General features: G+C 33.7%; 1 protein-coding gene across 2 annotated transcripts in view; it reads right to left on the minus strand.

The window, feature by feature from the left end:
- TMPRSS15 (transmembrane serine protease 15) overlaps positions 1–14,416 on the minus strand; it is a 117,386-nt gene that overhangs the window by 39,395 nt on the left and 63,575 nt on the right. For both annotated transcript variants that reach the window (XM_070488730.1, XM_070488729.1), the window contains exons 15-17: positions 13,298–13,387; positions 10,637–10,762; positions 8,413–8,553 (exon numbers count right to left, since the gene is read on the minus strand). In XM_070488730.1, coding sequence (XP_070344831.1) covers positions 8,413–8,553; positions 10,637–10,762; positions 13,298–13,387 — 357 coding nt within the window. The remainder of the gene's footprint in view (positions 1–8,412; positions 8,554–10,636; positions 10,763–13,297; positions 13,388–14,416) is intronic.

Here is a 14,416-nt window from a genome sequence, read left to right on the forward strand (position 1 = left end):
TGCTGGGCTTTGCAGTCAGCCACACCAAAGGCCTGGCCCACCCACCAGTGTACCTGCAGTGGTCCTGCATGTCCAGGCCTCACAGCCAGCTAGTCCAGGAGCCAGCCCAGCCTACCAGTGCACTTGTAGCAGTCATAGCCCCACCTCATATGGAGGACATCCCTGGAGCACCTGACTTTGGTGACTAGACGGGAGCATGCTGCTGGGCCTCACAGGACATCTTTTACTTAAGGCCACTTTTCCAAGATTAGGAGATATAGCTGATCTACCTAATACACAGAAATAAACACAGAGAATTAGGCAAAAATAAGGAGAAAAAAGAACATGGTCCAAATGAAAGAACAAGACAAATCCTCTGAAAAAGAACTAAACAAAACAGAGATAAGAAATTTACCTGATAAAGAGTTCAAAGTAGTGGTTATAAGGATGGTTACCAAACTCAGGAGAAGAATGGATGGACCCAGTGAGAACTTGACTAAAGAGTTAGAAAATATAGAAAAGAACCAATCATAGCTGAAGAATATGGTAACTGAAATGAAAAATTTATGAGAGTGAATCAACAGCAGATTAGATAATACAGAAGAATGGATCAACCACCCAGATGACCAAATAGAGGAAATCTCTCAAACTGAACAGAAAAAAGAACAAAGAATTTTGAAAAATGAGGACAACATAAAGCAATCTAAGATTTGCATATAGGAATCACAGAAGGAAGAGAGAGAGAGAGAGAAAGGGACAGAGAACTTATTTCAAGAAATAATACCTAAAACTTCCCTAACCTGGGGAAGGAAACAAACATCCAGGTCCAGGAATCACACTGAGTCCCAAACAAGATGAATCCAAAGAGGTCCACACCAAGACACATTATAATTAAAATATCAAAAATTAAAGAGAGAATCTTAAAAGCAGCAAGAAAAAAGCAACAGATTACAGGGGAACTCCCATGAGACTATCGGCTGTCTTCCCAGCAGAAATCTTACAGTCTAGAAAAGAGCAGCATGATATCCTCAAAGTCGTGAAGAGAAAAATCCTACAACCAAGAATACTCTATCAAGCAAGGTTATCATTCAAAATGGAAGGAGAGAGGGTTTTCCAGACAAGTGAAAACTAAAGGTGTTCATCACCACTTAACTGGCCTCATGATAAATGTTAAAGGAACTTCTTTAAGTGGAAAAGAAAAGCAGCAAAGAGAAATAAGAAAATTATGAAAGAAAAAGTCTCACAGATAAAGGCAAACATATAGTAAAGGTAGTGGATAAATCACTTATAAATTGGGTATGGAGTTCAAAAGACAAAAGTGGTAAAATAAATGAAATAGACACTAAAAAATAACAGAAAAGATCAACAAAATTAAGACCTAGTTCTTTGAAAAGCTAAACAAAACTGATAAACTTTTAGCCAGACTCATCAAGAAAAAAGGAGAAAGGGCCCAAATAAATAAAATCAGAATTGAAAGAGGAGAAGTTACAACTGACACCACAGAACTACAAAAGATCATAAAAGAATACTACAAAAAAGTATATGCCAACAAAGTGGACAACCTAGAAGAAATGGATAAATTCTTAGAAGCGTAGAATCTTCCAAGACTGAATCAGGAAGAAAAAGAAAATTTGAACAGACTGGTTACTAATAATTAAATTGGATCAGTAATCAAAAAACTCCCAACAAACAAAAGTTCAGGACCAGATGACTTCACAGTGAACCCCACAAAACATTTAAAAAAGAGTTGATATCTATCCTCAAACTATTCCAAAAATTGGAGAGAAAGGATCACTTCCAAACTCATTCTCCAAGGTCAGCATTACCTTGATACCAAAACCAGGTAAGACATGACAAAAAAAATTACAGGCCAATATCCCTGATTCAAACATCCTCCACAAAATATTAACAAACTGAATTCAACAGCACATTAAAATGAACGTACACCATGATCAAGTGGGATTTATTCCAGGGATGCAAAGATGGTTCAATATCTGCAAATCAATGAACATGATATACCACATTAACAAAACAAAGGACAAAAATTATATGACCATCTCGATAGATGCAGAAAAAGAATTTGACAAAATTCAACATCATTTATAATAAAAACCCTCAACAAAGTGGATATAGAGGGAATGTACCTCAACATAATAACGGCCTTACATGGCAGATCCCTAGCTAACAACATACTCAATGGTGAAAAGCTGAAAGCTGCCCACTCTAGCCACTCTTATTTAAAATGCCTGGTACAAAGTAGGAAATCAGTAAATATTTGTTAAATGTTAAGTGAATTAGTTTGTGTTAAATGAGCAAGATGCCTCAAAAACCAGTATGAGCATTACTAGAGTTGACACAATATAAAGCAATCTTTAAAAGTATTATTTCAAAAAATATATTTTTAAATTAGGCAATTGATTGTCTGATGGTAACTCCATTGATTTGAAAAACAGAAATTAATTCTATGAACTATGAAGATAAAGCTTACTTATTTGAATTTGAATGTTGATTAAAACGTAGGCTCTGGAATCATATGACCTTGGTTTGATCTGCAATTTAGCCACTTTCGTTTTATTATTTTTGACTTTGGGCAAATAAATTAATCTCTCTGAGACTCAGTTTCCTTGACTGACAAATGGGAATAAATACTGCTTATGTCTTAGGTGAATCATGAGGGTAAGTTAAAGAAAATGAAATATGTTTAGTACACCAACAGGAATAATTGAATGCTCAAAAATTAATACTCTTAACAGTAAGAATAATAACATTTAAAAACTATCTTGTTCACTGATACTTTTGTGTTAACATTCTTACTTTCATGTGCTGGTTGTGCTACGTTCCCCTCCAGATAACATGTAAACAACAAGAAATCATACCTAATCCCTTCCTCTGCATATCTTACAACAATAATTGGACCTATTTTCATAATTTACTTTAAACTTTGAAAAAGTCTGTATTTTTTCAACACAAATCTAAATTACCTTAATAAAAAAATATTGTAAGGAAGACGTGGTTGGGCTGGTTTCTACAAATTACTACCCCATGGGAGAAGTAGGCTACATATATCAACCATAATACTATTAGAGAGGTTCTTGTATATGTAATTATCAATTTGTTTCACAAACAGGTATTCTTTAACCAGATTATTGAGATGATAAATGGACGAAGACAACTACACATTCTACCAGCAAACATTAATATTGTAATTGACTTCTTCTTTTCTCTTTCTAGTATTAATTTTCCTTTAGAAAATAGAAGGGCTTAAACTAGGTATACATGTGTTTGCATTTATATTTATATATTCTACTTTAAATCTAGACTTTAATATATATTATATTTATTTAAAAAGTTGACAGCACTAATTACATATCCATGATCAAATTCTTAATATACTTATAGCATGTTAGTCGCCTCTAGTTATTTTTAAATTATCTCATCACTTTGTTTTCATAGCTTGTTAAGGTCATATAAAGATGAAGTCTCAATGCCAATAATTTAATCATAGACAACTTTATTGATAATTTTACTCCTTTACTAGTGTAATCTGGCTATATTTAACTGGAAAAGCCCATATTTGTCAATGGAAACAAATTTAGATACCTAAGTAAAAATATGAATGAAAATGTGTAAATATCTGAAAATTGTCATTCATTTTTGTGCTATAGCTAAAGTTTTAGGGTTATACCCTATGAAAACAGAAAAATTAACTTGTGTCTGTAAGATGAATGCCCTGGATGAAAATATGCTGACTGGGGCAAAACGATATTGTTGCTATACTGAATAGAAATTGTCAGTTCTGATGAGAGGTGTAAATAAACTCTTTCAAAATTTTCCTTACATGCATGAACTGGATTCCGATATTTTGCAACATATACAAGTTCAGTTTCACTAAGAAGTCTCTAATGCAAAAGTTTAACTCTCTGTGGCCTCTGAAGTCCTATCTCTGATCGTTTTATGCCCATGGTAAGAGAAGGAAAAAGAAATATTGCTCAGAATTGGATTTTCTCTTCTTTTTGTGAAGTCTCCTGGAGCCCTGCCTCATTAAGTCAACATATGCTTGGTTTTAAATGGAACTGAATTGATCTCCAAGGCACATGCCACACAATCTGGGGAGGGCTCTAAACCCCTAAATGAAATCAGCTGCCACTTCCACAGTTGCCTGATAAGCACTATTGAATCCCAAATTAAGACTCTGAGCATCAGAAAAGAGCAATGAAGTGACATTTATAGACCAATCTCAATAACTCTATATTTCATATACTCTAATTTAACACAAATGGAAAAGTTAAAAAAGGGATAAAGAAAGGAGATACAAAAGTACCTTTTACAATTATTTTATATTTCAGTTAAATGATTTGGAAGGTGTCCTTAAAATATCTCAGAAGATAATGAAGCACATAAATGCTGAAAATTTGTGATATCCCTTTTATGCTTTTTTCCAAAATCATCACCAAAGCAGAGCACCAATATAGACAGATATGTGTGCTCAATCTCTCTTTCCATTACCAGTTTGATTATCTTCTGCTGCCAATTCCCTGTTTGTGTAATTGGTTTTCATTTTTTTTTTTCATGTAAAAATCTCGCTGGGAGAAGATTGTGCCAATGACGACTCAATCACTCCATTTTCTACTCCCCAGCAGCATCTGTCCCATGTCCAGGAGGAATGTGAAACTACATTCCAGCATATTCACCACACGGTGACAGTCATGGAAGACTCCATTCTAGCTCCAATCAAGGGAGTTTTCTCTAAATGATTTATTTCCTAAAGAACATAATAGTAGTCACAGAAATTTAGCGAAAAGGTGAGCAAACATATCAACCCCTACACCATAAATCTGGTATCTATTTTATGGAAGCAATAAATTAAATTATTTTAGTTTTTATCTTGAATAGAAATTGTAATATTTTTCAAAACCCTTGATGTTGTATTTATCTCATTATAAGAATCTAATAAACACTAGCAACTGTAATATTTTTGATGGAATAGATTTGTTGCTGTCTTCCTTTTCACAACCTATTCATATCTTTCCCTGTCTTTCCTGCCCTCTCATTTATAATTTAAAATATTGGTTTAAAGACTTACTATGTCTCTAAAATTTTGTTTCATGGTACTTTCTCTTTTGAAAATGGTGGAATGCCCAATAATTATTTCAATTGTAGATTTTATGGATAAGTTCACAGCTTTATTGGTTAGAGCTATTAATTTTTTCTCTTAATAGGTTTGTGGGTTTTACTATTCATCTTTATTTCTTTAAAAATGTAATACTTCTTTCAAAAGTTTGGGAGGCCTTCCCTTCCAGTAGAATACTTATTAGGTATTTGCTTCCTCTACTTTAAGATACTCTGCAGAACTGGGCACTTAATTCTATTGAGTTCAATACAGATGGTACTGATCCCTATTTATTTGTTATTGCAGTAGTTTTTCCTCAAAAACTTACAGATATCACTCCACTGTTTTCAAGTATTCATCATGAAATGAGTAAAATATAAAGGTGATCTGATTTTTAACACCTTTGAACAATGATTATATTTATTCTGATTAGGAATTTGCTGGAAATTTTTCCTCCTGAAATTTAAAGATTTAAACAGGAAATATTATAACACCAACTCCTGCTTATTAATTTTTTATAGAAAATAGTAAGACTTCATGATTTTTAGGTCACTTTAGTCAGATCCGGAAAGTATATAATTTTTTTTTCCCCATCACACCTTTCACTATTTGCTTTGATGGGTTCTTTTCCTTTGGGAATGTCTATAATTTTGAAATTGTGGTTTGGTGTTTTTTCCTGCAAGCCCATTAGACGCGCACATTTTTCCATCTCTTTATCTATTGCTTTTACATTCCTGATCATGCTTTTGTGAAGCAATTTTTGTGGAAATATGGATATTTTGGTGCCAGAGTTTTTGAATAGGTATGCAATTGACCAAAAAATCGTGCGGCTCACACCATTAACAAAGACTTCCAATCAAATCAGAAAGAATAACCTGGTTGTGGTAAAGATTCAACAGAATACTCCTCTGCCCAAAGATGACCATGGTTTTCCAAATTGTAATATCATTTTGGGGGGCAGGTGTTCAGCAAGCTATCAGGAGCTAAAAATTATGTATTAATTTTTTAGAAAAAAATTGAGTTATAATTTTAGGTATAAAAGTAATGATGAAGGCGGCAGATTGGTGGTGTAGTGGTTAAGTTCGCGCACTCCGCTTCCAAGGCTCAGAGGCTGCTGGTTCTGATACTGGGCACTGACCTATGCACTACTTATCAAGCTCTGCTGTGGCAGGCGTTCTACATATAAAATAGAGGAAGATAGGCACAGATATTAGCTCAGGGACAATCTTCCTCAGCAAAAAGAGGAGGATTGGTGGCAGATGTTAGCACAGGTCTAATCTTCCTCAAAAAAAAAATGAATAAAATAACAGTGAAACCATTTTTTGTGCTCTATTATTACCCAAATTCTTTATTATGTCATTTACTTTCTATGTAACTATAAGAATCAATTAGCTTGCTTTTATCAGTCAATACACATCCAAAAATCTGTTTTCTTCTTAGTACTAAACACTAACTACCAAAATTTCCTCATCTACGTCCATTACCCATCTACACTTTAAAAGTGTCATCAGAAAACCAAATGATTAACATAAGTTAAATCAAATGTTGAATTAAAATAATAGGTATACCACAAAGAGAAAGAAACTGAAATAGTAGACAAAACATTGGCAGACAAACAAGGTCATCATAGTAAAATCCGTAGCAACGTAATTATCAAGTCAGAGAATCAGAGTAACTCAGTTCAAAATGGTAGTCTCAAAATTATCTTAATTAATATTTTCCAAATCAGTGATTTAATTCTCTTCTGTTAGTTTCCAATTATAGATATGCATATTCATATATATATACAGCATATACATGTAAATAAAATCATACACACAGATACTTATACATATACATTTACGTTAATATAAAACATCAATTGATATTTTCATGTCAATAAATTTTCTTTTTTTTACTTTAGAAGATAATTATAAATAAATATAATTTAAAAATAAATCATTTTAATTTATAAAGTAAAAATCATTACAAATCATGTCATTTTCTACATTTTCTCCTTTTTCATGTACTCTAAGCAAATTTTAATTTTCTATAGATCTCAAAGACTTTATTCCTTTTCTTTTACGCTATATTTTTTTTCATAGACTTTACTATTTGTGTTTGTTTACTTCACTAATTGATTATTTTGATTGATTCATGTCACTGTTGCTTGCAAGTTGCAAGCAGCTGTTTCTAAAACCAGTTACAAAATCCAGAAGGGCAGTTAGTTGGTTGGACTACCACTCTCTCCCCTCTAGCTTGGATAATAACAATTGTTGTGGCTTACTTTCAGGGCCAGAGGGCGGACAAGATATGGATCAACATCCATATTTGCAGTAAATCTGAAAGTGTACAGCTTTCTGGGATGGAGTCAAAGATCTAATTATGTTCTGACTGGTGGAACAGATATTTGCACAGATGGATGTGGGATTAGAAAATAGACCAGATGAGGATCAATGTTCCAACCCTACCTTTTTTCCAGACATTCTAGTTAAAGACAAAACAACCACAGTCTGCTGTGGAAGGGAAAGATAGATGAAGGAAGTAGCATGCATTCTGTCTTCCTGACATATTTGCTCCTAGAGAGAACCACAGATCTGTGGGGCAGCAGTGTGAGAAATATCATAGTCCAGGGGAGCAGGAAGCTATAAAAAATTCTCTGCAGAATCTTGAACACAGAGAGTTATATCACATCCTCTACATGTAAATATAAAGACACAGATATACCCATGATGAGCATGCAATTTTGACAAAAACAAAGAATTTTTTAAAATTGTTTAAAATTAAAAAATAATTTCACTTTTTCTTGTTGATTATGTCACAGATATAATAAAAGTATACAGTAAGAAGGTTGTACATGCCAGTAAATAGCAGCATCAAATTCCTTCATCCTTCATGGCAGTGGCTTTACCCCGCTGTCTCCAAGAAGTTAATGATGTTAATTTTTTAATTGGATGTTGTTGGCATCCAAACAGCTCACTCGTCTGCCTCCCTGCTGTTCTCTGAAAATGCTCTTGGCAGAGGGAACATGACAGACAGTCCTCCTTCCTCAGAGTGCCAAGTATCCCACTTCTAACGTTTAAAATGGCCTCTTACATGAACAAAATTCACGATTCTTTACACACCAGACAAGTGAAAAACATTGTGGATTCCTGCTTTGAACCAACTCAGACAGTGGTTATGCACTCAGAAAGGAAGAAAATCTTTACTAAGTTGAGGAAGAGTGAGTGTCTTAGAATGCAAACATTGAAATCGTATTTAGGTGTTGAAATACTATAGGCTTTTATCTTTTATCTTTTTGCTCTAAAAGTTACCATGTGACATGCAATCTCGAGTGCGCTTACCTGGAATCCCCAAGTGATAGCCAGTAGTGAAGTTGGCTTTAAATCCAGCTTTGGTCAACAGATTGTCAGTGATGAGAAGCACAGTCATTCTGTTGGTGGTTGAGAACACGTCCTTTACTGGACCAGGCCCTGTGTACACAGCTGCTCCAAAGGAAAACAAGATCACCAGTGAGACGATACTTTGAATCTAGAAGGAAATATACCTTTTTTCTCACTTCCGTCTTTTAGAGGAACACAGCACGCAGCATGGTTGCTCATGAAGCAGCACATGTAAATAAACGTGTATATTCTTTTACATTTTGAACACTGCTCCTAGGAAAATCAACTTCTCTACTGACCTTTTCCAATATTACTTCAGGTTTCTGAAGGTCTATAATGATGAATTACACATAATATCATCTGGTATAACATCGCTACTATTCAAAGCTCATGTTGTCCTGGAAAAATGATTATTTACTTGCTTTTAAAGACCTTTATAGAACAACAGAAATTATAGTCTCCTTTAGTAAATTTTTGTCCAAATTTATTTGATATTTTTTGTGAGTTGAATCATTAACCTAATCTGAATGATGGATTAATTAGAGACAGATAATATAAACCTAAATGGTGGTCTTCAAATCTTTTTGCACTAATTTCTGGGCTTTGGGGGTTTCAGAAATAATTAAATACTCTTTACTCAACAATAACGACTCAGATAATTAAAAATACATTTATCTTATTAAATATTTTATATATTGGAATCCTTCAGAGTGATTCTGTTTCAAAAGAACTTCTTGCACACAAATTTGAAAATTATGATTCTGAGATTCTTTTGGGATTCTTATTTACTTTTCAACGATTGATGTAGATACTAAGAGGTAGAATGATGAAAATGGATTTTTCTTAGATCATGAGGACATTGAAGTTTTTATTAGGGCAATGTAATCTGAAAATGGGGGAACTACTTGAAAGGTGTTTATAATTGTGTATTGGAAAATCAAATTTGAAGTTCCTCAGTTCTTGCTAGCACTAGCCTCCTAGCCTCACAGAGACTTTCACTGTTTATTTCTTCTGTGGGTGGCTTTCAAAATCCTCTCCCAGGAAGCTGGAACTCTAGATCTTTGTGGGAGTTTGCTGAAGAACCCCACATAAGGGATGGTGGATTAGTATGGCTGGGGAACTCTCTCTACCACCCTGCCCTTTGTTGCTATAGAAAGTGCCCTCTGGAGTCTTCGCGTGTTGGTGGCAGCATTCATGTGATCGTATCCTGATTCCATAGATATCTGCCCAGATTTTTATAGGACATGATTAATATGAGTCCAAAGTACAGTTAGATAAAACGCTTTTACTTGTAAAGTGTGTTGTTTCATGCATTCCAGTTGACCCTTTACTCATTTTCATAATTTAATGTATGACTTATCAAAACACACTTCTTTCTTAAAAATTGGTAGTAGTTGACTAAGATACTAGCTATTATATTTGACTGATTTTTATTACATTAACATGTATTTTATGATCTAGGTACAAGAATTTCCCCTAGAACAGTACACTGTTCCCCTTATTTATTTAAAAAAATCAATGATCAATAGATAATAGGGAAAAACCAACTTTGGTCAATTTTTGAATCATTCTCAGTTACTTATATAGAGGTAGCTAGTACTAGACACACAGACAATCAAAGTAATAATAACACGATTTAGTCTACACAGAAATTGAAATATAATGACGTACACCTGAAATTTATATAATGTTACAAACCAAAGTTACCTCACTATAATTTTTTTTAAAAAGTGATAATAAAATATAAAATAAAAATTCTTTAAAAATTTTATATAACAAACACCATTTTGTTAGGTTGAAGTGAAATAAAACTTGATTTAATAGCTATCTTTGGACATCTGATGTACACAGAGTGCATAGAAAATTGCATAAAAGGTGTCCTCAGTTATTATTCTCCAAGGTATGATGCTTATTGTAGTGAATTAGTATTGGCTGGTATTGGCTGGTAATGATCAAGAACATTAATTTTGGTTTGCCAAGAATGCTCAAGAAGAAAATTATTCCGTCATCATTGCAAATACTCCATATATTAAAGACTCCACATAAAATTTGACATGTTACTCTACTGTTGTGTTTTCATTCTGCTAGTTATAAAAGAAAGAGTGATTACGTTTATTAAGAAATGCTCTCTCCACCAGTCCAACATCTTGAGCCATTCAACTTTCACACTAGATTGCAGACTTACCTAAGAGCAAGGAATCATCTCCCTCACCATCTCTGATTTCAACTACATCTGCAATATTTTCTAAGTCAAATTCTTGAAAATGAAGTTGTATATTCTTTCCCTCTTGTGCATTTAAATTCCAAACACCTTAGAAGTAAGAAAGAACAACACATTTGTTTAATTTAGAGCACAATTCTTTTGATTCTTGTTAAAAGCTTCACGTTCTTGAGAATTTCTGATCACTTTCAAAGATCGTTTTGCATTTTATAAAAACCAATATTCCAAGTTATTTTTTATATTTGTATGAGGAAATATACTGATCTGGTCAAGAATATTTATAGTAAAATTTCAATTAAATTCGCAATAACTTACTATAATTGAATTTGTCTTCTTTATCTAAAATGGAATATTTCAATCAAAGCTTGCAAATAGACTTTTACTCCTACAATCTAAAATTTATGACTATCAAAAGATATTAATATTCTAGTTACATTTGTTTTATTTTCCATGATTACAGTTAGAGGAAAATGAGGTCATTAAAATGTAATTTGTAGGGCAAGTAAACTTTAACATTTTTTAAGTAATTATTATCTTTATTTGCACACGTTGTATGCTGGTAGCTCATTTTGGAAAAGATCAAACCAAAACAAAATTATTAGCCTTAGTATCAATAAACATTCCAGTTCTTTCTTAATTCCTTAAACAATTTAGTCTTCAGAATCTATCCTAGGGCCCTTCCTCATTCTGTATGAGCAATCTCATTCACTCTTAGGGAAGATCATTTCATCAATATAGTAATGACTTCTAAGTATTTTCTGCATTTTTTTAACAAACAGATAAATTCATCCAATTATTTACTGTCTATGGTTATATATATATCTCAAACCCAACATGTATTAAAGGGAACACGGAATTATCTTTTTCCTAAACTTACCCTTCTTATTCTTTCTATCTCAGTAAATGGCACTACTAATCATCCACTCACAGTGGTCTCCACCAGAAACCCTGGTATCTTTCTTGCCCTTCTCTCTCCTACAACATCCAATCAATCACCAAGATCTGTCAATACCACCTCCTATATCCCTTGAATTCCATTTACTTCTCAGTCTCTCTTGCCACTATCTGAGTTCAAGTCTGTTATTTCTCATCTCCTAATTGGTGATGCTGATGGCTCCCTTGCCACTTATCTCTGATCCTGCAGCCAGATGGATCCATCTAAAACTCAAGCTTGATTTTATCACTATTTTCCTGTAAACCATTCCAAGTCTCCCCAGTGCTCTCAGAATAAAATCCAAACTGCTTAACATGGTGTGAAATTCCTTCATGCCTCCAATTTCATTTGTTATCATTACTGAATTTTGCTTGGACACTGAAGAAAAAGTCAAGATCTTCTATCTCAGAACATTTGTGTTAAGTATCTCTCACATCCCTCCACAGCATCCTGCTTTTGCCCTTTTAATAACAGTACCTTGGACATTTTGTAATGCCTGACAACTTATCTGAATCTCTATCTAGACTGCAATATGTCTGCTTTCTCTTGACTTACTCAGTGCCTAACAAGTAAAGTGCTCAAGAAATATTTGTTGAATAAATCAATACATTTAATAAATTTCTCCAAATTGTTCTCGGAATTTTGCACTTATTTCTGTATTTTTTAGATCATTACTTTGTTCTAGTGATAAATTTGAAAGATATCTTCAATGTAAAGTAGAGATGATAATCTCTAGTTCCCCATACAAGTCAAATTAGATTAATGGCTGTTTATTTTTTTGGGATCAGATATCTCCCTGTAATAGTGACTTATTCTCCTATGAAAATGATACTTAACTTTTCTCTGGATCATTTCAAGGAAGAATAGTTGACATTTTCTAACAATACATTTTTCACTGTCGTTGGAGCATTTCTTTCACTGGTCAAATTCTCCATTTAAATTGGCTGTGCTGACCAGGTACCGCCATGGGAGGAACATGTCTGTTTCCCAGACTTATTAATGTGGAATCTTTGTTGGATGGGCTGGGGAATCTGTATGTTACTGCAATCTCTCTGCAGCTCTAAGTTTCTCTTGTTAGAAATATTGACCTAGAGATAGGCTTTGTGCAGTTATAGCAAACTAGTCCTCTCTAGACTCAGATTTTTTGTCTTGCTTATTATTTCATCTTTTCACTGAGAATCTAATCACATTACTCTAGCTGCCTGCTTTACTGACACTCATCTATATCTACAAAAAGTGTAGATGTCACAGTTGGCTCTTTACTTTTTATACTTTCCACTGACTTTATTCTATCGAATTGCAAACTTCTAATATGCACTGTAGACATACTATGCATAATCAAGGGAGTGATTCAGAAAGCAGTGTCTGGAGTAACGCTGACTCATTGGATTTTATTCAACTTTTTAAATTGAGAATTACAGTAGTAGCACCTGCTTCAAATAATTACTGTAAGAATTAACTGAAATAATATATGTTAAGCACTAGCACAGTGCCTGGCATGAAATAAGGCTCTAAAAAAGTTAGTTATTATTACTGTTATTCTTGTTGTTATCATTGTATTAAGCAATCTCATAGATGTGGTAGGTGTATCCAGGTTTGGCAAGTTTAGAATCCGCTTGGCTGTGTCAAGAGAGGAATCTAACCTTGATGTAGACATTTGTTTCTTATGGCCTGGAAAAGAAATGACTTACAGAAAGCCTGATTAGGGTAGTTGTTGGGAAAGTTCATAGAAGTGAAGGTTGTATTTGGCTCCCACAGTTCAAAAGGTCCTCCACAGCCCGCTGAAAAGGAAAGCAATGAAAACTCATTAGTAAGATAATGTTTATTTCAGAAAGATAATACTATATACCAACAAATTTCCAATTATATTTCTTGCAATACTTGTTTTGACAGACAAATTTTTAAGTTGTGTAAGGGAAAACCTTGCAACTCAAGTAAGGGAAAAATACAGGTTAACATGTCTCTTTACTGAAGAAATTCTCAAAACAGATATTCTTGCACCCCTATGTTCATTGCATCATTATTCACAATAGCCAAGACTTGAAAGAAACCTAGCTGCCCATCAAGGGATGAATGGATAAAGAAGATGTGGCATATATACATAATGCAATACTACTCAGCTATAAGAAATGATGAAATCTGGCCATTTGTGACAAAATGGATGGATCTTGAGGGTACTATGCTGAGTGAAATAAGTCAGAGGGAGAAAATCAAATACCATATGATCTCACTCACAAGGAGGAGATAAAAACAATGACAAACAAACACATAGCAACAGAGATTGGATTGGTGGTGACCATAGCAGAAGGAGGGAGGGGAGAGGGCAACAGGGGAGATTAGGCTCACATGTGTGGTGATGGACTATAATTAGTTTTTGGGTGGTAAACATGATGTAATCTACACAGAATTAGAAATATATTGCGATGTACATCTGAAAGCTATATAATGTTATAATCCAATGTTACTGCAATAAAAAATAAAAATTAAAAGAATATAATAAAAAATAAAGAATTACAGTAATTTAAAAAAAACCCCTTAGATATTCTTATGTTCTTTGCCAATCTCCAAGAGGGTATAATAGTGTGCGGCACACATGATAGTATGCAGTCCAAAATTTTGGGGGCAAGGAGACACTTTTGCTGAGCATCTTTGCAAATAAACATCATGAAATAGGGTATCAATGCCCTGCTGTAGAAAAAACAAAGGATCTTTATAATAGGACAAATTTTATATCTGCCACTCTCTTATGGGAATGGCTAGTAAATCACTAAATCTGCCGTTTCTGGTTTTCTTTCTCTTCTTCTCTTTAC

The sequence above is a fragment of the Equus asinus genome, chromosome 18, assembly GCF_041296235.1.
Source record: "Equus asinus isolate D_3611 breed Donkey chromosome 18, EquAss-T2T_v2, whole genome shotgun sequence".
Taxonomy (NCBI): domain Eukaryota; kingdom Metazoa; phylum Chordata; class Mammalia; order Perissodactyla; family Equidae; genus Equus; species Equus asinus.